The sequence below is a fragment of the Lupinus angustifolius genome, chromosome LG17, assembly GCF_001865875.1.
Source record: "Lupinus angustifolius cultivar Tanjil chromosome LG17, LupAngTanjil_v1.0, whole genome shotgun sequence".
Lineage (NCBI taxonomy): Eukaryota > Viridiplantae > Streptophyta > Magnoliopsida > Fabales > Fabaceae > Lupinus > Lupinus angustifolius.
Genome location: NC_032025.1, coordinates 5,191,642 through 5,214,867, shown reverse-complemented (window position 1 = coordinate 5,214,867; position 23,226 = coordinate 5,191,642). Strand labels below are relative to the sequence as shown.

General features: G+C 35.5%; 2 protein-coding genes across 3 annotated transcripts; both read left to right on the top strand.

The window, feature by feature from the left end:
- On the top strand, positions 469 to 6,251 carry LOC109331839 (chaperone protein dnaJ 16). Of its 2 annotated transcripts, XM_019566590.1 has the most exons (12): positions 469 to 914; positions 2,550 to 2,673; positions 2,867 to 2,949; positions 3,096 to 3,207; positions 3,292 to 3,396; positions 4,653 to 4,703; positions 4,896 to 4,985; positions 5,090 to 5,198; positions 5,299 to 5,447; positions 5,526 to 5,579; positions 5,683 to 5,896; positions 6,045 to 6,251. In XM_019566590.1, the coding sequence occupies exons 1-11, from the start codon at positions 778 to 780 to the stop codon at positions 5,893 to 5,895; spliced, it is 1,227 nt and encodes a 408-aa protein (XP_019422135.1). In that variant the 5' UTR covers positions 469 to 777; the 3' UTR covers position 5,896; positions 6,045 to 6,251. The 2 variants fall into 2 exon arrangements, with proteins under 2 accessions (XP_019422135.1, XP_019422134.1); XM_019566589.1 differs by lacking the exon at positions 6,045 to 6,251 and having other exon boundaries at positions 5,683 to 5,928.
- LOC109331844 (protein NLRC3) lies at positions 7,273 to 15,118 on the top strand. Its single transcript, XM_019566601.1, has 18 exons — positions 7,273 to 7,479; positions 7,580 to 7,799; positions 8,919 to 9,137; positions 9,804 to 9,862; positions 10,856 to 10,993; positions 11,982 to 12,056; positions 12,131 to 12,214; positions 12,303 to 12,364; positions 12,610 to 12,679; positions 12,992 to 13,067; positions 13,172 to 13,302; positions 13,706 to 13,765; positions 13,918 to 13,992; positions 14,078 to 14,182; positions 14,260 to 14,355; positions 14,451 to 14,531; positions 14,611 to 14,712; positions 14,804 to 15,118. The coding sequence occupies exons 1-18, from the start codon at positions 7,438 to 7,440 to the stop codon at positions 14,870 to 14,872; spliced, it is 1,764 nt and encodes a 587-aa protein (XP_019422146.1). The 5' UTR covers positions 7,273 to 7,437; the 3' UTR covers positions 14,873 to 15,118.

The following is a 23,226-nucleotide window of genomic DNA, read 5'->3' as shown; positions in this document are numbered from 1 at the left end:
TGTGAATAATTGAAATTTATAAATTATAATATGGTAATAAAATATATTCTTGTTGTATGAGGATATTAGTTATCCCTTTTTGGCCACTAAATCATGATACTGTTTTGTCAAAAAAGAAAATTGTAGAAAAAATAGTTAAATATAATAAATATAATAATTTTAGTAGTTGAATAAATAACTTTTTTACTAATATGAACATATATTTTATTATCTTATAATATAATATTAAGAAGAGAAAACGTATATTATTTTAATATTGTCACACATTAAATAAGTTTGACTATTCTCCAAAATAAAAATATACGAATGTAGTTAAAATTGGCATGAAATATATAATTAGGAAATTGCGATCATATGTATTAAAAACTAAAAAAGTTGTTACTTCATTCTGTTTTACTTTTTCAATCATTTCTATCTTTGTGAAACAGATTGAATACATTGAATGAAATAAATAAATAAAAGTAAAGAGATAAAATAAAAGATTACATAATTTCTTCTCTAATCTTCTCCTATTCGATTTCTTTCATTCCACCTTGGACCAGATTCCATGGAGTTTCTGGATCTAATCCTCACCATTACCATTTTCTCTCTCATCATTCAACAACGTTTTCAACGAATTCCCAATAACACCACACCAAACGCGTGAAAACCGTATTTCACCATTCCTTCTATTTCTGTTTTTGATCATACCTAAGGGGAAAAGGGTGTGGAAGCTGATTTTTAGGGTTTTTTGTGTGTGAAATAAATAAGATAGTGGAGAAACGACGTCGTTTAGAGATGCCGGGGAATCGGTCTAAGTCGGATAAGGACGGCGGTGCGAAACAGCTCCGGCGAGATCCGTATGAGGTTCTCGGCGTCTCACGTAATTCCACTGATCAAGAAATCAAAAGTGCTTATCGTAAAATGGCGCTTAAGTATGTCTCTGTTTCCTTCTTCTGTTCACTTGTTTTTATTTTTTTTATTCTTGAGGCTTAAATCGTCGTTATTACTATTGGTATTTGTTAATGGTTGAGTTAAGTTTGAAATATTTTAGTATTCACTGCGATTTTGCCTTGAAGAGTTGAGAGCCATAATCACCTTATCAATATGCCAGCTTTGGCAATGATTTTTTTCGTATCCACCCACGTCTGTTAGTCCAAATGGTAAAGAATTCAGTTGTTCTAGGTTGAGTCTTGCGAATGGATGAAGTAGGCATGAGAGAAATTTGCCTTTTCGGGTAGGTTTACCAGTTAGTTTTTGGAGGGAGAAGGAGAAATGGGAAGCGTTGAGAGTTATCTCATAATTGTATTTTATGGCTCCTAACCTAATTTCCCCCCTTCTGTCCATCATCCTCCAAAAACCAATCGCATAAAACATTACATGGGTTTTTCTGGCTTGACTTGGATTATTCAGAATCCAAAGTCCTGTAAAAAAGTTATTACTGGCCCTGGTTCCTCTTTGTTTTTGTAGGTAGAAATGAACAGACCTCATTTTATTTATTTATTATTATTTCAAATTTGGGTGTTGGGAGCATGATGGTAGGAGGTTTATTTATTAACATTGATTTTGTTCTTCAGCCGCTGAACATAGTATATTGTGTCACCTGACATTTATTGGGTTTGGTTTGAATTTGGTATTGCTATCTTTGAGAATATTATCTTACACGACTAAATGATTGGTAAAATATCACATGTCTCACACTTTGTGTCACTCCCGGTTCCAAGGTGTGGTGATCGATTAAAATGATAATTTAGTGATTTTTCAGTTACATTTATCTTGTCGAGATCAATCATTACACTTTTTATCAAGTTGAGCGTCACATAGTGCAGGACAGGTGATGTGATCCCAGAAGCTGTTATGGTATTATTGACACCTGCTTTAAAATTGTACTTACAAATTAGGTGCAGAACCCCTTTCCTAATAGTCTATTTTGTTTTTTAAGACCAGGTAAAGTCATGATGCATGAGCGTGATCTTGATTTTTATTTTCCTCATTGCATCAGTTGGCAGGTGTCTCTGAGATTCTTGAAGTAAAATCAATTTATATTTAAGCAGTGTTTGGGATTGACAGAAGTAATAAATGATTTCCTGACCTATGAATATAACATTCTAGTATATGTCGAATAAAAATGCATAGAAGGTTGTTTTATTTGTTGCTTAAGTATGTTTCTTTTGGCCTTAGAATCCAACTATCATGATGTGTGTATATTAATATGGGAAATAAGAGAAAAGGCTGCCTTAAATCATAGACTACAATTGTTTGCCTTCATTTGATTTTGTCCAGAGCACCTTGTTGTTTTTAATTTTTCATAGTTGCTGATTGTTCATCCAGATGAGCCGAAATAGCATTTTGAAAGAGATTTTGGATAAGTAGTCTTTGCTCACAGTCGTCTGATTTGTTTCATGTATCGAATGTGAGCACTTAACAATAAAAATCAATGGTTTAATGGAATAAATTATTTCTCCTTAAGGGGACCCTGGTTCCTAGAGTTCACATGTTTTTCCTATCTCTTTTTCATTTGCACGGGGTCCTTTTATATTTGTTAATTGGCTGAATCTATTTCATTTCAGATATCATCCTGACAAGAATGCTAATGATCCTAAAGCAACTGATATGTTTAAAGAGGTTACCTTTTCTTATAATATCTTATCAGATCCTGAGAAACGCCGTCAGTACGACTCGGCTGGTTTTGAGGTGATATAAGTTAACATTATGAACCGTTAAGACTTTTGGAGGGTCATCAATCCTCCAGGTTTATATTTTAAATTATTTTTAAAAGATTTCAATATTCCCTCTCAAATGTTGCTGTTGTTATTATTTTTAAATTTTTGTCTTCAATTTCTAAACATGGATTGTTATTGATGGAAGTTTTTGTGTTTGTGCATAGGCTGTTGAATCAGATAGCCAAGAGTTGGAGTTGGACCTTTCAAGTTTGGGTGCTGTGAATACAATGTTTGCAGCCCTTTTTAGGTTAGATGGCTGAATATGATTCTCTTTCAAGTCATTTTCTCGTGTCAAGTGATTAGAAACACAACAGTTTCCTTTTGTTTTGAATTCTACCCTTCTGTTCTCTGATTTCCCTCCTTTACATCATTAACTTTCTCAACAAATAACAGTAAACTTGGTGTTCCAATTAAGACAACTGTATCTGTAACTGTTTTAGAAGAGGCACTCAACGGTCTAGTGACCATTCGTCCACTTCCATTGGGGCATTTTATATCTAAAAGGGTGAGCTGCTTCTTTGTTTTTTCATTGATCCCTTTAGTCACAAGTTTCTTTTGTTTATTTTTGTTTTGTGCCTTTATCTGTCAGGTTGAGAAGCAATGTGCACACTTCTATTCAGTTACAATTACAGAAGAGGAAGCACAAGCTGGGTTTGTTTGTCGAGTGCACTCATCAGACAAAAGCAAGTTCAAGGTTAGAAAATAAATATCTGGTGTTTATAGCATGCAAGTTATTCTCAACCCACTGAAGGTTTTTGTTCTTGGTTTGTAAAGACTGATTTCGTCACAGAACTCCATGAAAGTTTACAATTTCCTGAAAGACCACTTTACCTTGTTTAGAGGGGATGTTCTAGATAAATTGACTTTTTTTTGTGCTAATGAACAAGCACTCCGAATTTACTGTACTTTCTGTTCTTCATGCTAATATCCCCGCTTCAGATTTTCCATTCATTTATATCAGTGTAATATTTAACATTCTATGCTGTCTATTATTTTGCTGATCCATCCTTTTTGTTGGATGTCCGTTGCTCTAGTGACAATCACTTCCCAAGTTTGAATGGTTTCGTGTACCCTGGATGGATCTGTTTGAACTATTAGGAAGATTATGCATTTTCCTGCTCCTTCTGCGTGTACTGATTACTGTAGCTTTTGAGTGTCTGGTCTGGTTAGTTTGAGTTACCAGCAATTCTAATGCCAGCTTTGCTTAAAAAATATTGGGTCTCTTTTGATTGGGTGTACTCTTAGTATAATTTTTTGAAGTATTCTTCTGGTTCTCATTTCTCAAACAATTAAAGTGGTATTATGTTCCTTGGAGTACACAAGAATTTGGTTAGATAATTTCATAAGAAGTGGGGACTGGGGCCTCATACGTTGCTATGCTGATAAAGTGTTGCTCCATATATTTGTTTTTGGTTATTGTTGCTCCATATTTTAAATTGGGGTACTGCTATACTCTAGTAACTCATTTTTTTCAAAATACTGGTAATGATATGAAGTTGAAACTTAAATCATAATGCTATTCAAGGAATCCATTTTTTCTTTCTTTTTCCAATGCAACTAGGAGAGTAATTGGTTTTGGAGTTGTTTCTTATTTAGTGCATGTTATGGAGCCAAAACCAAAATTATTTATATTATCATAAGATGCACTTGATCAGCAAGGTCTGGTTTATTCTGTTTGGTGGCTCTATGATATGTTGTTAGGGAACCTTGAACTTGGACTTGTATCAAGATAATTCTGTACATAATGTTGAGGAATCGTTAAACTATTCTTTTGCCTTGCAATTTATTTGGTTGCATCGTGTTTTGCAGTTCAAAGATATTCCTTAATATGCATATTTAAACTATTGTTCTACTTGATTTCATATGATTTTTTATTGATTTCAAAAACAGTACTCTATTATTTTTTAAATGATCTGATTTTAATGGTATTAATTAATTGGCATTCCACAGTTATTATATTTTGATCAGGAAGACAATGGTGGATTGAGTCTTGCGCTCCAGGTATTGTCCTGTTTTACCCTGTGTGTGTGAGAGAGAAATTGCATTAGATAATTCACATATTTTTCCGGTGGAATTAAACATTGTTGATGCATTGTTTGGCTACTTTATGTTAGTGGATCTCTTGTTATCATTTCGTACTTTTCTACATTCTGACTTCTGAACATTCTAGGACATTACTAATTATTGTTGTAGGAAGACAGTGCAAAAACAGGGAAGGTTACCTCTGCTGGAATGTATTTTCTCAAGTTTCCTGTTTATCGGTTAGATCAAACAATGAACTCAGTGAGTCGCTACTGTAAATGAAAACTGTTCAGTTTACTTCAAATTTAAATTTTTATATACATTTTTTCATTCTAAAATATGATTCTTGAATTAATTCTGTACAGATAGCTGCTTCTAAGGATCAAGATACTTCATTTTTCAGAAAGCTGGACGGGTTCAAGCCCTGTGAATTAACAGAATTGAAGGCTGGTACCCATGTATTTGCTATTTATGGTAAATGCATGCTTTTATGCCCACTGCTTCTTGTTATGTTTGTTGATTGCAATTATGCTCTATAGAATTTGACAATTATATGCTGTCAAATTTCTTCTAGGTGACAACTTTTTCAGAAGTGCAAACTATACAATAGAAGCTGTGTGTGCTGCACCTTTTAGTGAAGAAAAAGAAAGTTTAAGAAATATAGAATCTCAAATTTTGTCTAAAAGGGCAGAAATGTCAAAGTTTGAGACAGAATACCGAGAGGTTTGCGCTTTTACACAAAACATTGCATATGGTTCTAATTACATATCTTTACATCAATCTGACACCGAGTATTTGTAGGTTTTGGCACAATTTACAGAGATGACTAGCAAATATTCACACGAAATGCAAGCAGTGAGTTTTTCTTTTTCAAGGCTTTCAATACAACACCCCTCCCCATTTTCCCTTTAAAAAACTCACCAAATTCCATTGAACTCTGCTATTTATTCTTGTGCAGATTGATCAGCTGCTGAAACAAAGAAATGAAATACATGCATCATACACTGTCACTCCTTCAAAACTGAGCTCAAGTAAGAGCAGGAACAAAAGTTCTTCCAAGGAGGCAAAAGAAGATGACCAAGCAAGAGATGAGAGTAATGCCAGAGATCATCCAAGGAAGAAGAAATGGTATAACATCAACTTAAGAGTTGATAAGAGAAAGGCTTGCTAAGATGAGAATGGAAGAAGTACCACTTTTTTCTGTTAAAAATGTATAATGTATTGTTAAGTGATGCATTATTTTATCATTCACTCGTCAACTCTGAATCCCTCAGTGACAGTATAAATCAATTGGTCTACACTTTTGTTTTCATTGCTTAGCACTTTTGCAAGCTCAAGAAGGAGGCTTTGCCAAAGCAACAACCAAATGTTGTTGGAAGGTTTCATTTATGTTTGTCACTCAAGCATGTCAAGGATGACAATAACTCATTATTTTTGTATAAATCCCTTTTCCAATTTCCTTTTACTTTGTCATTTGTCTCTCAGTGACTCATCTAAAGAATTTGTACTTGTAAATTGTTTGATTCATTGGCATGAGTTGTAATTTTGGTTCGTACTATTGGCAAGGCTTTTGAGGGTAAGAGTCAGGTTCCATACTTGTTATCCCAGAATCATCTTGCATCTGCCATGTTTTGTTTTCATTTTTATTGTTTCTTGCTATCTCCAGATGCATTATGATACATCTTGTATATTTTAATAATGGCACTCGATTGTAATACATCTTCTGTTTATCTGAAATGTTGGATATTCATTGTTCATAATAACTACACAATCATAATTCACAAACCCCAGTGTAGCTAATAGTTTTCATTTGTATGTATGCATGCATGTGGCATTGGAAGGTTCTAATGCCATGTTGCACGTTAAGCTGTGGTAAAATTGCAAGAAAACAGTTAGAAATGTTAAACTAACTAAATGTTAAAGAGTTGAAGTAAAAGGGTTGGCATTACCAAATTCCTTTTGCTACTTCGAGACGTTATTATCCTAATTTGATGACAATTATAACAGGGCAAGTTAATTGCCTCTCCCCCATATAATACAAAAAGAAAAAAAAGTATGTATGTGTTGTGTGAGTGGTATTCATTGTTATTTCATCATCTATCATTCATATTTAATTATCTTTGGCTTTTCAAAAGTAATACAAATGAATAGCGTATAATATAATGACAGTGCATAAATCTTTATACAAATGGTACATATATATTACTCTAAAAAAAATAAATGGTCCGTGAACTTGATAAATTTGAAATTGAATCATCTTAAATAGATTAAGTTACACTGTCCCTATTAGTTTTAGTAAATTATGCTAACTATCCATATAATTATTAAGTTAAACAAAATATGATATTTTGTGGAAAGAGATTCAAATAGTTTCACTATAAACTGTCCCAATAATTGTATGGAAATGTTTAAATCAATCTTTCTAAACTCTGCCCAAAACCTGCACACCCACCCTAGTGCATGTTTGGGCCAATGGCCCAGAATTTGACCAAGTGAGCCGCCACCAAGCTTGGCAAGTAAGTAGTAGTTGATAGAACACTACAGATACATGCTTTCCTCTCTAACCTCACTTTCTCCACTCTCTCCTTTGAAATAAAATCTCCACTTCTCTACCATTAAACCTTAGCATATACAATTTCTTCCATATATAATTATCTATATCTATGCTCTTTCATTTTTCATTTCACTTATTCTCATAAATAATAACTAAACCATGTCCTTCGCTTCCACCCTCTCCCTTTACTCACACCCTCAGGTAACTAACTCACTCAATTTCTTTTCAACTAATCGCTTCTCTCTAGTTTCTGTTTCTTCCAAACCCTAACCGTTTTTATTTTTTACTTTTTCCTCTGCAGGCTCGCCACCACCGCCTCCAATCCACGGCGGCAACCCCTGCCGGCTTGGGCCAATTCGTGCCGGTTCCACGGAGGAGGAGGAGAAGCTTTCTGGTCAAAGCATCTTCCACTTCTCGTAGAGTATATCATCAGTCTCAGCAGGACAATGCCATTGTTGCTCCCGTCAAACAGATTGCTAACTTTGTTGCTCCCTTTGCAGTCTTCTTCGCCGTCACTTTCGGTATCCCTTGCATAATTTTACATTTTTGTTGTCTATTGTAATTTGGTGATTTTTAGTTAATTTTGAATTTGTGTGTGTATTACCTTGGTTAGAGTGGTGAGGAATTCGGTTACCCTTAGCTGAGGTTTGTAAATGAAAATAGATGTCAAGAGAGGTTTGTATTTTTGAATGAGTCTTTGTGACTCGACTCGGATTAATAGGGCTCTAAAGTGATGTGTGGTATAGAGGGTTTTGAGTGCATTGTAATCAATGATGCATGAATACGGGTATGAGTATCGGATATGATAATGGTTACTGACACGTGGCTCTGACATTTCTTAAAATAAATTAGGATACTGGTATGAATGAATACAATATAATGAGAAGATATATATATATATATATATATATATATATATATCATTCCATAATGACATCCGAAAAAACCATATATAACCATCACAAGGCATTATAAATTTAAATTAATAGTTTAACCATTCCATGATTGAGAAGGAAAGACAATTTTATTCTTTGCATTTGTCATTGTGGGCATAATAGCAGACTAACATTTATCAAATTCTTATAATATTTCGCTGTTTGAAACAAAATTCAAAATGGATAAAAAAAATAGGATGCATATAGTTGCCAACTTTTAAAGTAGGGTTTTAGCTGTGCTACGAGGTGACATGTATCAATGTGGGAATATATGGATCAGGTGGCATGGTCACGATTTTAACATATGGATCATGTGGCACAGTCATGATTTAAACCCTTGTTAGCATTATCTGGTGCTGTTTGATAAGTATTCAATACAGTATCTGGAGGAGTGGTGCCTCCTGTATCCTTTGGGGAAGGCATTGGCCCCCTTAAAGTTTTTCGAAATACATGTTTTTTCCCTTCTTTATACCTCCAAACCATGCCTCCCTCAAACACTATTCTGATATCTAGCTTTGCTACTGGGTATCCAATATGGGTACATATCCAACACTAGTACAGTAGACATTTTGAAGTTCCCTTACTTCCTAGTTGAGCAGTGTCTCACTGCTATTAATATGGTTCTTTTCTTTTTATTTGTTTTTTTTGTGATTGTAAGCATGCATTATTTGGTGAATTTCATACTAATTTGTTTTCAGCTTACAGTTATCTGGAAATTAGTGGAGAAGGTTCTTGTTCCAGCTCCGAAACAGTCGAAGACTTCACCTGGGGAAAGTCAGTCTGCTTCACAAGGAGTGAAATGGTCTTTTGGCTCTGGTACAAATTTGTTATCCCAGTTCGGGACAAAGATTGACAGACAATCTAAGCTGAAGCTCAATGAGTTTGCTCAAGAACTGAGGTCATTACCAAGTATTGATATGTCAGGTATGCTGGCAGGATTGATGTACAAAGGAGATGCTTATGGCTATCTGATATGCTTTTAATTCAGTAAATGAAGCTTCGTCATTGATAATTTGTCAAAATATCATCTTTATCAGAGCATTCATGGACTAAAGCCAGTCTAGATTATAATGAATACCAATTTTTGCACAGGTTAATCTAATTGATTTTGCACTTCCCTTGATCTATGAATCCTTCCAAATGAATCTTTCTTTCCCTTCGTTTTGTTTACTATTTTTATTGAAATTGTTTTTCTTTCAAATTTAAGGAATTGATTTGTTTAGTTTTAGTTATTTGATCGATAATCTTATTCTTTTTAGCTTTTACCCATTTTACATTTTTTAAATAGGGATAATAACACAGATTACTTAAAATAAAATGGATTCTGATTATTTCTCGGGTATTCAAAAAATGGAATTTGCTTTGTAAACGATTTCAGGTCATACTTTATATATTAAGCTCAAACTATTTGAGTTGATTTCTTATAAAATCAAAACAATTCCTTTGGTGATTCCAGAGTCCAAATATGTTGTCAAAGATTTCTTGCTCTATTGTAGTTAACATTATTGACATGACCATTTGAAAGTGTGCATACTGTTAAAAGGATTAAATAAAAGCAACAGTTCACTTATCATACATTTAACTTGGCAGGACGCAACTTTGGGGATGAAGGAATGTTCTTTCTTGCTGAGAGCTTGGCATTTAACCGGGTAACTATTATCTTTGATCTGCTTTCGCCTTCTTCTGTATTTATTGCTAATGCTATTTAAAACATGAAAATAGTACTTTTTCTTTTGTTTCTGATTCTTTTAATTTTTAAGGCAATGACAATATTGAGTATACCTATTCTCGAAATATAACTTCAACTGGAATCTTAATCTGTGTAGTGGATATTGGTCTTACTGTAAATATCCATCTATGTTCATGGTGGATTGTATGACAAACACACAATGTTGATTGGCTAGGTGTGCATACCTGCCAATATCTTTAGCTAGTCATGTAATTCTGTAGGTTATATGAAGTGAAGAAACTTGAATAGATCTTGTGAGAGTGTTCAGATATATATGGTAGGTAGGGCCAATTCCCAAAAAAATGTGTTCAAGGTTGAAATATTATCAGTAAGTGAAAGCATTTAAAACTATGTCACTTGCAATGGCTGGGCATTGCATCAATTTCAAAATGAATTCTACATAAATTACTTAACCATTTTTATTTATTACTGGTCTAAAAGTGTACCCTTCTGAAGCCTAGGGTTTTCATAATTGATTGCATCGTGTTAGATGGTCAATTAGAATTAGTATTTGAAGAGGTCCCACTTAATGAGATTGGGCACGGGTTCACAATTTTTTGTCAAGTCATTCTGGTGAAGTCTAGGTAAACAATACCAAAGAAAGAATTAAGCACTGTTTATATCAGATTTTGAAACAGAATTGTTTCTTCGGGATCAAATATGATATAATTTCCCTCATATTTGTTTGATCCATCAATACGTGTAAATTATCAATTGATGAAATAGAAAATTACATGGAAACTTATATCATCATTAGATTCATTACAATTTGAGTCAAATTTTGCTTCTATTTAAATCTGCTGGGTGGAAGTTGGATTGAGGATCATAATTTTGATCTACCATGTATATTTAACAAGAAAGTATTGCAATGAAAGATGCAATTTATTGCTATCTCCTTGTGCATGTTATATAGATTGTAGAGGACGTGAGTTTTGCTGCAAATGGAATAACAGCAGCTGGATTGAGAGCTTTTGATGGTGTTCTTCAATCAAACATCACATTAAAGACTCTTGATCTTTCAGGAAACCCTGTTGGTGATGAAGGTGCTAAGGTCAGTTCTAATGTTTCATTATTGCATAGCAAATTGAGTTTGATACATATAAATAGCATATTTTATTTGCTTGGTTGTGGAAGTTCCTGTATGGTGTTTGCAATCAAATATTGTATTGGATATCATCCGAAAATGAACAAGTCCAATATTTTATTGGAGCTTTATTGTTAGCGGGCCCATTCTCACTGGTTCATGTACCTACTCCTTTGAAATAAATTAAACCAATCACATGTCTCTATTATGGATAATAATCTATTAGTGTAGGTAACGAGTACACTGGATTTTTTCTAAAATTTTGACACAGACTTAAGCTTTGTCACAGAGCTAAGGTTGTTGTCTTGGGTGAGTGGAGGATAAAGACAAGATAAGATTAGGAATGAATGCGTTAGGAAGAAAGTAGGGGTAATGTTTATTGAGGAGAAATGTCTTGGGTGATTTTGCCATGCGTTAGAAGATCATTAGAAGTGCTAGGAAGAAGAAAAGATCAGGTAGAGGATAGCCTGTTAGTTAGGAGACCCAAAAAAAACCATAGGTGAAATCATTAAAAAGTACTTAGATTTAAATAAGCTTTTTGATGACATGGTTTATGGCAGAATTTATTGGGAAAGGGCTTCATTGCTGTTGTTTATAACATACATAGGCTTATTTGCTCTATGTTTGAGCTTGTATGATAAGCTGCAATCCTATATATAACATGCAAAGATGTGACAGTAATGGCTATGATGCCATTTTCCTCTATTGAGAATTTAATACTGTATTTTCTAGAATATTTTGTTTTATGCTTTTTGAGTTGACTAAAGATCAAGAGTATTATGACTTAACTAACCATGACATTGATATCAGGCGGCTTGCTATTATCAGCACCGTGTTTGAGATATATTTATTACCCACCCTCTCTCAAACAAATAGTAAGAAAATAAAATTGCTGGCAAGTAGATCATTGTTATACATTTAGGTTTAAATATTGTGTTTATACTCTTGTTAACAGTGCCTATGTGACATATTGGCGCATAACTCCAGCATTGAGAAGCTTCAGCTAAACAGCACTGACTTGGGTGATGAGGTTAGTTTGGAAATAAGTATAAATCATAGAAAGCCTCCTATATTTTGCTTAGAAATGCTTACTGTGTTATGCAGGGTGCAAAAGCAATTGCAGAAATGTTGAAGAAAAATTCGAGTTTGCGGGTTCTTGAACTTAACAACAACATGATTGAATATTCTGTAGGCAACTTACCTATGTTTATGCTAAGACTGTAGATGCTTGAGTGTCTAAATCTTACTATAATTTGTTTCTTGGAAATGGAGGTAGGGATTTACAAGTTTGGCTGGGGCACTCCTTGAGAATAATAGCATACGTAATATACATCTCAAGTAAGTAAAAAAATGTCAAATTATGTAATCTCCCAGAATTTTCTCTCTGCAGTCTTACAGCCCCACATAGTGGGATAAAAGCTTGGTTGTTGTTGTAGTCCTACAATTGGGATTTTAGGGGAATGACATTTCAATTTCTGATTATGATTCTTATTTTTCCTTGAACTGTTTCACGAGTAAAATTTCCATTCATTACATATTATTTTCATCTTTTGTGAATTCTTCTGACATTATTATTATTCAAGTGGCAATTATGGTGGTGCTTTGGGGGCTAACGCATTGGCTAAAGCACTTGAGAGAAACAAGTCATTAAGGGTACTATTTTTTATTGATGAAATGCCCAATCTTATGTTTCACATTCTTTTCAAGTTCTTCTTGGTGTAACTTTTGGAATATCGAACCCACCTTGGGCATTAGATCTAATTGTGTTATTCAGTTCCAACACATGTAGCTTCTAGGACATGATGCTATTCCAAATCATACCTAAGAAGTGTTGAAACTTGAGTGTTAATCCTTCAATATATGTTGTCTTATCACAATCACAACATGTTGCTGCATCCACTTGTAGCATATCTGGCTATCTACTTCCATAATCAAGCATGATTTACTCCTAATATGTACGGACAGGAACTTCATTTGCATGGAAATGCTATTGGAGATGAAGGAGTTCGTTCTTTGATGGTAGGATTATCTTCTCATAAAGGTAAACTTTTTTTGTACTAGTTTCTAATGTTGATTGTCATTTATGCATCAACAATTGCACTTTCATATTTTACAACTAACTGATGGGCGATATTTGTTCTCAAGGGAAACTTTCACTTCTAGACATTGGCAACAACTCATTAACTGCTAAAGGTGCTCTCCATGTCTCTGAGTATGTTAAGAAAAGCAAGAGCCTGTTATGGTTGAACATTTACATGAATGATATTGGTGATGAGGTATTCACTATTTCACTTGCTCAGTTTGAGCTTATTCATAAAATCATTTTCCCAGTAACTGTCCAAGATAAATTGCCTTTTACGCTGCCAAAACTACAAATGTATGACATAACTATTGGTGTTATCTGCAACAAGAAAAGTTGCATTGTAAATTGATGTATATACCGAACACAAACATATTTGTACATACGTTCTCTCACAGGTTTACCTGATGGTAGATAGGGAAGGATGTGTACCTGGTGTTTGTAGGTCCATATTGCCATGCCTGGGCAAACTTGTGTTTTTGTTTTGTATTGACATTTGACAGTAACAACAACTACTACAAAATGAATAGACCTGCTATAGCTAGATTCTTTAGATGACACTATTTGTTTTGGTTACACTGATTGTGTAAAGTTATCAGGGAGCAGAAAAAATAGCAGATGCTTTAAAGGAAAATCGGTCCATAACAGCATTAGATCTGGTAAGAGCACCTTTGTTGCCATTTAATTTGTATATCTTCTCTCTGCCGTGTCACTGCCCCTCCCCTGTGGCCCTTACAAAAAGAAAAAAATAAAACCAAGGGGACCAAAATACTATTGCTCGGGACATGACTTGGACGAGTTAATGTTACAGGGGGGAAATAACATTCACGCTGGTGGAGTCAGTGCCATTGCTAGAGTTTTGAAAGATAATTTGGTTATTACAACTGTAAGCGTCTTTACTCAGAAGTTTCATAGTTTTCTGTCTGTCCTCAATTTTGTATTCTCTGATAAATTTTACCTCTTATTCTTAGTTAGAACTTAGTTATAATCCCATTGGACCAGATGGAGCTAAGGCCTTGGCTGAAGTTATCAAGTTTCATGGAAACATAAAAACCCTTAAGCTTGGCTGGTGCCAGGTAACCTTTTCATGGAAACAATTACCTACAAATGTTTTTGTAATAACTTTCCTTTTTAACATGTGATACCTTTTCAGATAGGAGCAAAAGGAGCAGAATTTATTGCAGATGCTTTAAAATACAACACTACAATATCAATTCTGGACTTGCGAGCGAATGGACTAAGAGATGAGGTTTGTTTTTAGCACACTCCCCACTTTAATGTTCTTTTTAAAATCTCCATCGACCAACCTTATGCTGTTACTGATTTTTGAATCAACAATTGCAGGGTGCACTATGCCTGGCTCGCAGCTTGAAAGTGGTTAATGAAGCTTTGACCTCACTGGATTTAGGATTTAATGAAATAAGGGTATGATTGTGCTTTCATATACTTTTTGGTTCATAAAGAAATTATGTCATCACTAATCCCATCTTTCTCTGATACACAGGATGATGGAGCTTTCGCCATTGCCCAAGCACTCAAATCTAATGAGGATATAGCTGTCACATCTATTAACATTGCCAGTAACTTCCTTACAAAATTTGGGCAGGTAACACATTCTGATTTTGCTTTTGCCCAGTTTTACCTATCCTTCCCTTTTATTTTGTTTCATGGATCTAAATATGCATCACATCACACAGAGTGCTTTAGATGATGCCAGAGACCATGTATATGAGATGACAGAGAAGGAAATCAACATTTTTTTCTAGAAGACATTATACTTCGGAAGCACTTGTTATATACTAGAGCAATTTTTTTTTGTTATTTTACGTCTTTGTTGTTGGCAAGTACCTGTAATAGCTCCTTTAATCAATTTTGAGTTCTAAGTTCTAACCATTTATTGAGGGAAAGTATATAAATTTGTATCAGTGTAGCCTTAATTTTTTTGGATCTTGGAACACGTTACAAGCTTTGCATATTCAATTGATGCCTTTGATGATATAGTTGACCTTCAAGATTTACTGTAGTAGTGATTAATTTCTGAAATATACACCCCCTCTCTTCTCTCTCTCATCGTGTATTATCATCGGTTTTGCCATGGGCATGGTGTATCTGGATCCTCTCCATTACTGGAGGGCCAATGCAGAGCCATGATTATGACATGTGGCAAAGTCATTTTTTAACGGTCAAGATTTTAAAATGTAAATTAATATTATTTTTAATTAAATCAATTCAGAAAAATGACAAACATATCATTTATTCTCTCTTTCTTTTATTCTTTAATCCCTAACCAGATCTCTTCCCATAGCTGCCACCATTTTCCCCTTTGTTCTAAATTCTTTATCTCTACTCTGTAACCAACTTCTGTGCTGCCACTGTAGTGTGCATTCGTCACCAGAGTTTCTCTTCCTCTTCCATATAATACCTCTGCCTCATCCTCTCAAGCAAACATTCTCTGAACTCTTTATGCTTAATTGTTTCACCTTATTCAAGTTGTTGTATGAGTTGAAAAAAATGGTGTTTTTGACTTTGAACTATGGATTATGTGTCTATGGTTTTTTTATTAGGAGGAAAAATTGTGGAAGGTTTCTTTTGCATTGTTGAGTATGAATGAAAAGTGAGTTTGATTTTTTTGAGAGGTGAATATTTACCCTAAAAATTATAGAATGGTGCAAAGATGATTTGGTGGCAGATGGGAGAGAGATCTGGTTAGGGATTGAGGATTGAAAAAGAATAAAAGGTATATTTGTCATTTTTTGAATTGGTTTAATTAAAAATAATATTAATTTATATTTTAAAATCTTAATCGTTAAAAAATGACTTTGCCATATGTCATAATCATGGTTCTGCATTGGCCTCTCCAATAATGGAGAGGATTCACACTAGTATTTAATAGTTTAATTTTGTAGTACTATTTCCCAAGAAAGATTGTCTTTTGGCTCCTTAATAGGTTGTGTGCCATTTGCATATTCCCCCTTTCTTTTATCCCGTTCGAGACTATTTGTTAGTTCAGTTTTGGAGGAGAATTAAGAGAAAGAGAAGATTTCAAAGTCGTGAAATATACTTATGAGATGACTTTGACGTTTTCCTTTCTTTTTCTTTCCTTCCGAAATCCAAACTTAGGGCTTATTTGGGAGATAGATTTTAGAGGGGAACAAAGAAAAATAAAAGCCTTAATAATCATCTCACAAGTATATTTTATGACTTCTAAACCTCTCATTTCCCTTCTTTTCCGTTCAAAATCAACTTCCAATAAGCCATTGGGATTTTTTTCACTGATTACCTAAGTGAGGAATGAGGATCTATTTAACCTACAAATGAAACCTCTCGTATTGGATAACGATATGTATACATTTGTTTTTGATATGTTTTCAATAAACATCCCATTATTATATATTTTCATGTGGAGGAGAAAAATAAGAAATTTTATTAATTGACCTAATTTAAACGTATTATGCTTCACCACTTGCCGTCTTTGCTGAAGTAACCACATCCTTTCTAGAAAAAACAAAACATGGATGACATAACCAAGGTGCCCAAAATTATTTATAAAAGGGCTTGAAGAGGACTTTCCCTCTATCTCCCAATAACCTTACCTTAAAAGATGAAGAGAAGTTAGAAGTTCATTCGACATATAGTATTAAGGAAATGAAGTTGGGCACTCATTCTGAAATAAAGTGCAGTAATAGTATGTATATATTGCTTTTAGAAAATGAAATCAACTCTCCACTAGTTACAACTTAGAGGAGTAGTACACTGATTGTAAAATAATTGGAATAAGAAATGACAGATAGAAGAAGACATAGAGAGAATTAGTCAGGGGAAGAGAGAAAAGATACTCCACATATTTTCCTACTCTTACAACGAATATTCCTCCACTTTTATAACAACTCTCACACAAAATCACACTCATTCTTCTATTGGGCATATGCATTCTGCTGTTTTTCCTCACACTCACATTTTCTTGTTTGACTGTAACTAACTTCCCTTTTCCTCTTTCCTTTGTTGAATCAGCCCTCCCATGTGCAGTGCCAAGTGGTAGATTCATTACATTGTCTGCCCCTTTAAAAGAGACCTTGTCCGTAAGGTTGAAATGTGGATAACTTACTCGAATATGAGCAACATCTTCCCAAGTAGCCTCTGATGCATTGCAACCTTTCCATTGAATGAGTATTTGATCAACTGAAACAGAGCCTTTGACAATTGTGCGAGTGGCAAGCACTATTGCAGGGCATAATATTGGTCCTAATTCAGATGTTGTAAGAGGCAGTGGCAAGTATGGCACTGTAACCCTCCCCTGAAATTGTTTAAGTTGAGACACATGGAATATCATGTGAATCTTTGCTTCTGGAGGAAGCTGTAATTTATAGGCCACCTGTCCAATTTTTTCAGCACTGTGAATGGACCAAAGTATGGCATAGACAATTTATGATTCTTCCTTAGAGCTGCCGAATGTTGTCTATATGGTTGAAGTTTAACTAGTAATTCATCTCCAACTTGAAACTGTCTATCTTGACGCTTCTTGTCAGCATGAAATTTCATTGTTGTTTGTGCTTTGGCTAAATTGCCTTTCAACTGTTCCAACAATAATTCCCTATTGCCCAACACTTCCTGCACTGTTGGAGAGTCTTGTGAGTTGGCCTTATATCGAATTAGTGGCAGTGGTTCTCTGCCATACAATGCCTGAAATGGTGTCATTTCCAAACTAGTATGGAAAGAAGTATTGTACCAAAATTCAGCCCAAGTTAAAAGTTTAGCCCAGGCTTTTGGATTATCAAAGGTAAAACACCGTAAATACATCTCCAAACACTTATTGAGAGCCTCAGTTGTCCATCTGTTTGAGGATGATAAGCGGAACTCATAGCCAAAGTAGTTCCTTGGAGTTTGAATAGTTGCTGCCAAAAGCCACTAGTGAATACCTTATCTCTATCAGAAATAAAAGACTTGGGAACACCATGTAACTTAACAATATGTAGCATAAAAGCGTCAGCCACACTCTTGCTAGAGTAGTCCGATTTCATTGCCACAAAGTGACTGTATTTAGTTAATCTATCAATCACCACCATAATAACAGTAAATCCATTAGAGTTGGGCAGTTTAGTGATAAAATCCATAGCCACATCTTCCCATACCTGTTCAGGAATAGGTAGTGGTTGCAAGAGGCCCGCAAGTACAACATTTTCATAATTGGCTTTTTGACAAATGGTGCATGTTCGGACAAACTCCTTGACATCATCACGGAGCTGAGGCCAATAAAATTTTGCGGAAACTCTAGCCACTGTCCTTGCAATTCCAGTATCACCACCAATTGGGGAACTATGATACTCTCCTAACACTTGTTGGATAATAGGGCTGTCAGAAGGGAGCACCAATTTCCCCTTCCAATATAAGAGGTCTTCTTTGACATGATATGGAGAATCAGAGTGAGGAGCACGTTGGCATTCCTTAATGATGTGTTGCAGTTGTTCATTATGCAATACTGCATTCTTCAATTCATCAAGCAAGTGATATTTTATTTCTTACCACGCCATATAGAACACTCTAGACAGGGCATCTGCTGCAAGATTATCCTTCATTGGCTTGTATTCAATGTGAAAATCATACCCAATGAATTTATGCAACCATGCTTGTTGTTCAGGAGTTTGTAGAGACTAGTCCAATAGGCCTTTCAAGCTTTTTTGATCAGTTCTGATGATAAACTTGTGTCCTAACAAGTAGTGCCTAAATTTAGCCAATGCCTCTGTTATAGCTAGCAACTCCCTGGTGTAGGCGGACTATTTTTGCATTCTTGGGGCCAATTTCTTGGAGAAATATGCAATTGGGTGCCCTTCTTGACTTAGCACAACACCAACTCCAATGCATGATGCATCGGTTTCTAACACAAAAGGGTGAGTAAAATCTAGCAGCGTCAACACAGGGGCTGTTGTAATAGCCTGTTTCAGCTTGTGGAAAGCGTGCTCGGTAGCTTCAGTCCAACAGAAAGCCTCTTTTTTTAGCAAATCAGTTAATGGACCTGCTAAAGCGGCATATAATTTTATAAATCGTCTATAATAACCCGTGAAACCAAGGAACCCGCGTAACTGTTTGATAGTGGTAGGTTTCGGCCAATCTAACACAGCCTGGACCTTCCTTTCTTCCATTGCCACTCCAGCTCCAGAGACTTTATGTCCCAAGTACTCTACCTCAAGTAATCCAAATGAACACTTGGACAATCTAGCAAATAATACGTGTTACTGTAATGTCGGCAATACTGATTCTAAATGACTCAAATGATCAGACCATGAAGGGCTATAGACAAGTATATCATAAAAAAAACAAGACAAACTTCCTCAACTCATTCTTAAAAATTGTGTTCATCAAACATTGGAAGGTAGCTGGTGCATTTGTGAGGCAAAAAGGCATAACCAACCATTCATAATGACCAAGAAGAGTCCGAAAAGCAGTCTTATATCGACCCTCTTGGCAGACTAAAATTTGATGATAACCGGAGCGAAGATCCAACTTAGAAAAATACTTAGCCCCAAAAAGTTCATCCAATAATTCATCCACTGTGGGTATAGGAAAATTATCCTTGATAGTGGTAGCATTGAGAGCTCTATAATCCGTACAAAACCTTCATTGGCCATCTTTCTTCTTGACCAAGACAATAAGGGATGAAAAAGGACTAGTGCTTGGTTGTATGATGCCTTGTGCTAACATCTCTTGGACCATATGCTCAATTTGCTCTTTTTGACTATGTGGGTACTGATATGACCACACTTTAACAGGTCTGGTGTGCAGATGTAAAGGGATAGCATGGTTCTGATCTCGAGTAGGAGGCAACCCTGTAGGGGTTTGGAAAACCACAAGAAACCTATGCAGCAAAGTAGCTATTTCTGGAGCAACAACCACAGGCAATTCAACGAGAATATCCTCATGACAATCATTTTTTATCATTTGGATAGCAAAACTCTCAGCAACAGCACTAGTATTATATAATATGTTGAGTTGGTGAAGGTGATAAGGGGTAGGAGTATCTGAAACATCTCTTATCAGTGTAATAAAGTGGTCTTGGTGGAAAATTTTGAGTGTTAGAGCAGCATAATTCGCAACATGAGGCCCTAGAGTGGCTAGCCAAGGTGAACCCAAAATAAGATCAGCTCCTGAAATCGGCAATAAATATACAAGAACTACCAATTCATGCCCTTGAATATTAATGGGAAATTTCCTAACCCATCCTTCAGTTTCCATGATTTGTCCATTTCCAACCAAGAAGCTAAAATTGGGCTTGGATTCAATTGGGAACTTAAGGAGTTTGGCAATTCTGGGTTGTAGAGAACTTTCAGAACTGCCCCCCATCCACCAAAATCTGCACTGTGATGTTACCAATTTGACCAGTAAACCGGATAGTGCCAACACCATGGAAACCCCTCATGGCATTAAGAGATAAGTGATGTTCTCTTTGTGGCATCTCAGTAGTATCAACGACCATGTGAGATTGTTCACTCTCTTCCCCAAGATCAGTATCATCTATTAATTGTAACATCATGAGGTACTTGTTGGGATATTTGTGGTTGAAGGAAAAATTTTCATCACACCAATAACATAACCCTTTATCCCTCCTAACTTGCATTTCAGCTGGTGAGATATATTTAATTTTTGGATTATTTTGGTGTGGAGGCATTGGTTTGGTATTGGGTGTAGGTAATAATGGTGGTTGGATTGCTTTGGGAATGTATTTTTGAGTGGGTGGATTTGTGTTGGAGGTTCTGGCCTGGTTATGTGGGAATTTGGGTTTGGAGTGTGGTTCATACCTTTCTTCAAACAGTTTGGCTAATGCTACAGCTCTGGCCAAGTTAGTAGGACACATGGCTCTTACATTTCGGCAAATATCCTCCTTTAGACTGCTAAGGAAACAATACATTAACGCTCAGCGCTCAAACCATCCACTCTATTTGCTAATGTTGTAAATTCCAAATAATATTCCCCCACAGTGTTAAATTTAAACGTTTAAAACATTTAAGGACTCAAACTAATCAAAATACTTGTTAAGGTTAGAGCACAATGCGGAAGCACAGGATTGAATCAATTGAGAACAAAAGAGAAGCAAGTAAAGGATAAAGAAAATAACACACAAGATTTAACGTGGAAAAACCCCTCAGTGTGAGAGGAAAAAAACCACGGGCGATCAAGAGCAAAATTCCACTATGTAAAAAAGAAGAGTACAAGAAATCCTCTTATAATGATGAGGACAAATGACAATATTTTTTCTCACAAATACTCTCTCAAATGGAACAAGAATTCTCACCAAGAATTCTCACCAAGAATGCACTCACAATATATGTGTAAATGAAAGAGATGTTGTGTGTTGTGAAGATGATTTTGAAGCTCTTTATATGTGTCCTTTTATAGGCAAGCAAAGTCTTAGTATCTTGGATATGAAGCATTGTATGCTTGGAAACCAAATAATGCCCCGAAGGGCACTCAAGTGCTGTAGAGACCAACCAAGTCCAAGCAAAGTTGGAACTTGGTATTCGGAAGTGGCTTGGTAAGTATATCTGCTGGATTCTCTGATGTGTGAATCTTTTCCACCATAATTTCACCAATAGCAACAATATCTCGGATAAAGTGACGTTGTCTTGTAATGTGTTTGGTCTTGTCATGATAACGATTATTCCTGGTCAAATGAATAGCACTTTGACTATCACAAAACACTGTAAGAACACCCTGTATTAGACCAAGTTCATTTACCAAACCTCGGAGCCAAATAGCCTCCTTCACACCCTCCGTTGCTGAAATATATTCTGCTTCAGTCGTAGACAATGCAGCAATGGACTGAAGAGTAGCTTTCCAGCTAATAGCACTATTACAGAGAGTAAAGATGTAACCAGAAAGAGACCTCCTTCTGTCAATATCACCACCATAATCCGAATCAACATAACCTACAACGTCATCAGTTGTAGCCTTGTTTCTGTCAAATACCAAGCCAATACCAGAAGTACCTTTTAGATACCGAAAAATCCATTTTACAGCACTCCAATGATCCTTTCCAGGATTATGCATATATCGACTTACCATGCTAACAGCATATGCTAAATCAGGTCTAGTGCACACCATAGCATACATAAGACTACCAACTGCACTAGCATAAGGAATATGTGACATACGCTCCATCTCTTCCTCTGTATGTGGGCAAAGATCTAAAGATAACTTGAAATGTGCAGCAAGTGGAGTAGAAACAGGTTTACAATTATTCATATTAAACCTTTCAAGCACTCTTTCAATATATTTCTCTTGGGATAAAAACAATTTACCAGCTTGACGATCCCTGTGAACCTCCATACCAAGAATTTTCTTGGCTGCACCTAATTCTTTCATCTCAAACTCATTATTGAGTTGAATTTTCAATTTCCGGATCAAAGACTTGTCACGTGAAGCAATTAGCATATCATCAACATACAGTAACAAGTATATGAATGATTCATTTGGAAATTTCTGGAAATAAATACAGTCATCAAATTGACTCCTGCAATAACCTTGCCCAATCATAAAAGAATCAAACCTCATGTACCATTGTCTGGGAGCTTGCTTAAGGCCATATAATGATTTCTTCAATCGACAGACAAGATGCTCCTTATCAGGAACAATAAATCCTTCAGGTTGTTCCATGTAAATTTCTTCTTCCAGCTCTCCATGTAGAAAAGCTGTCTTTACATCAAGTTGCTCCAACTCCAAATCAAATAAAGCAACAAAAGCAAGCAAAACACGAATAGAAGTATGACGAACAACAGGTGAGAATATCTCATTAAAGAAAATACATTCCTTTTGATTAAAACCTTTAACAACTAGTCGTTCTTTGCATCTTGGATCTTCAACCCCGGGAATACTGTCTTTCTTCTTATAGATCCATTTACATCGTAATGGTCGTTTGCCTTCGGGAAGCTCTGTCAAAGCCCAAGTACCATTCTTATGAAGACTTTCAATCTCTTCATTCATAGCCACTAGCCACTGTGACGAATCAACACAAGAAACAGCTTCTGTATAGCTGGCAGGTTCAACATCATCATTTACCTCTTGTGCAACTGACAATGCATAAGCAATTAAATTATCACCATCAGTGTATCTAGCTGGCCTTTTAATTAGT

Excerpts from the sequence above, each read along its gene's own strand:
- LOC109331839 (XM_019566590.1), top strand. The coding sequence starts at position 778 with ATGCCGGGGAATCGGTCTAAGTCGGATAAGGACGGCGGTGCGAAACAG. Across the intron at positions 2,674-2,866 it reads ACGACTCGGCTGGTTTTGAG|GCTGTTGAATCAGATAGCCA; the intron begins GTGATATAAGTT and ends GTTTGTGCATAG. Across the intron at positions 4,704-4,895 it reads GATTGAGTCTTGCGCTCCAG|GAAGACAGTGCAAAAACAGG; the intron begins GTATTGTCCTGT and ends TTATTGTTGTAG.
- LOC109331844 (XM_019566601.1), top strand. The coding sequence starts at position 7,438 with ATGTCCTTCGCTTCCACCCTCTCCCTTTACTCACACCCTCAG. Across the intron at positions 9,138-9,803 it reads ACCAAGTATTGATATGTCAG|GACGCAACTTTGGGGATGAA; the intron begins GTATGCTGGCAG and ends TTAACTTGGCAG. Across the intron at positions 14,713-14,803 it reads TCCTTACAAAATTTGGGCAG|AGTGCTTTAGATGATGCCAG; the intron begins GTAACACATTCT and ends CACATCACACAG.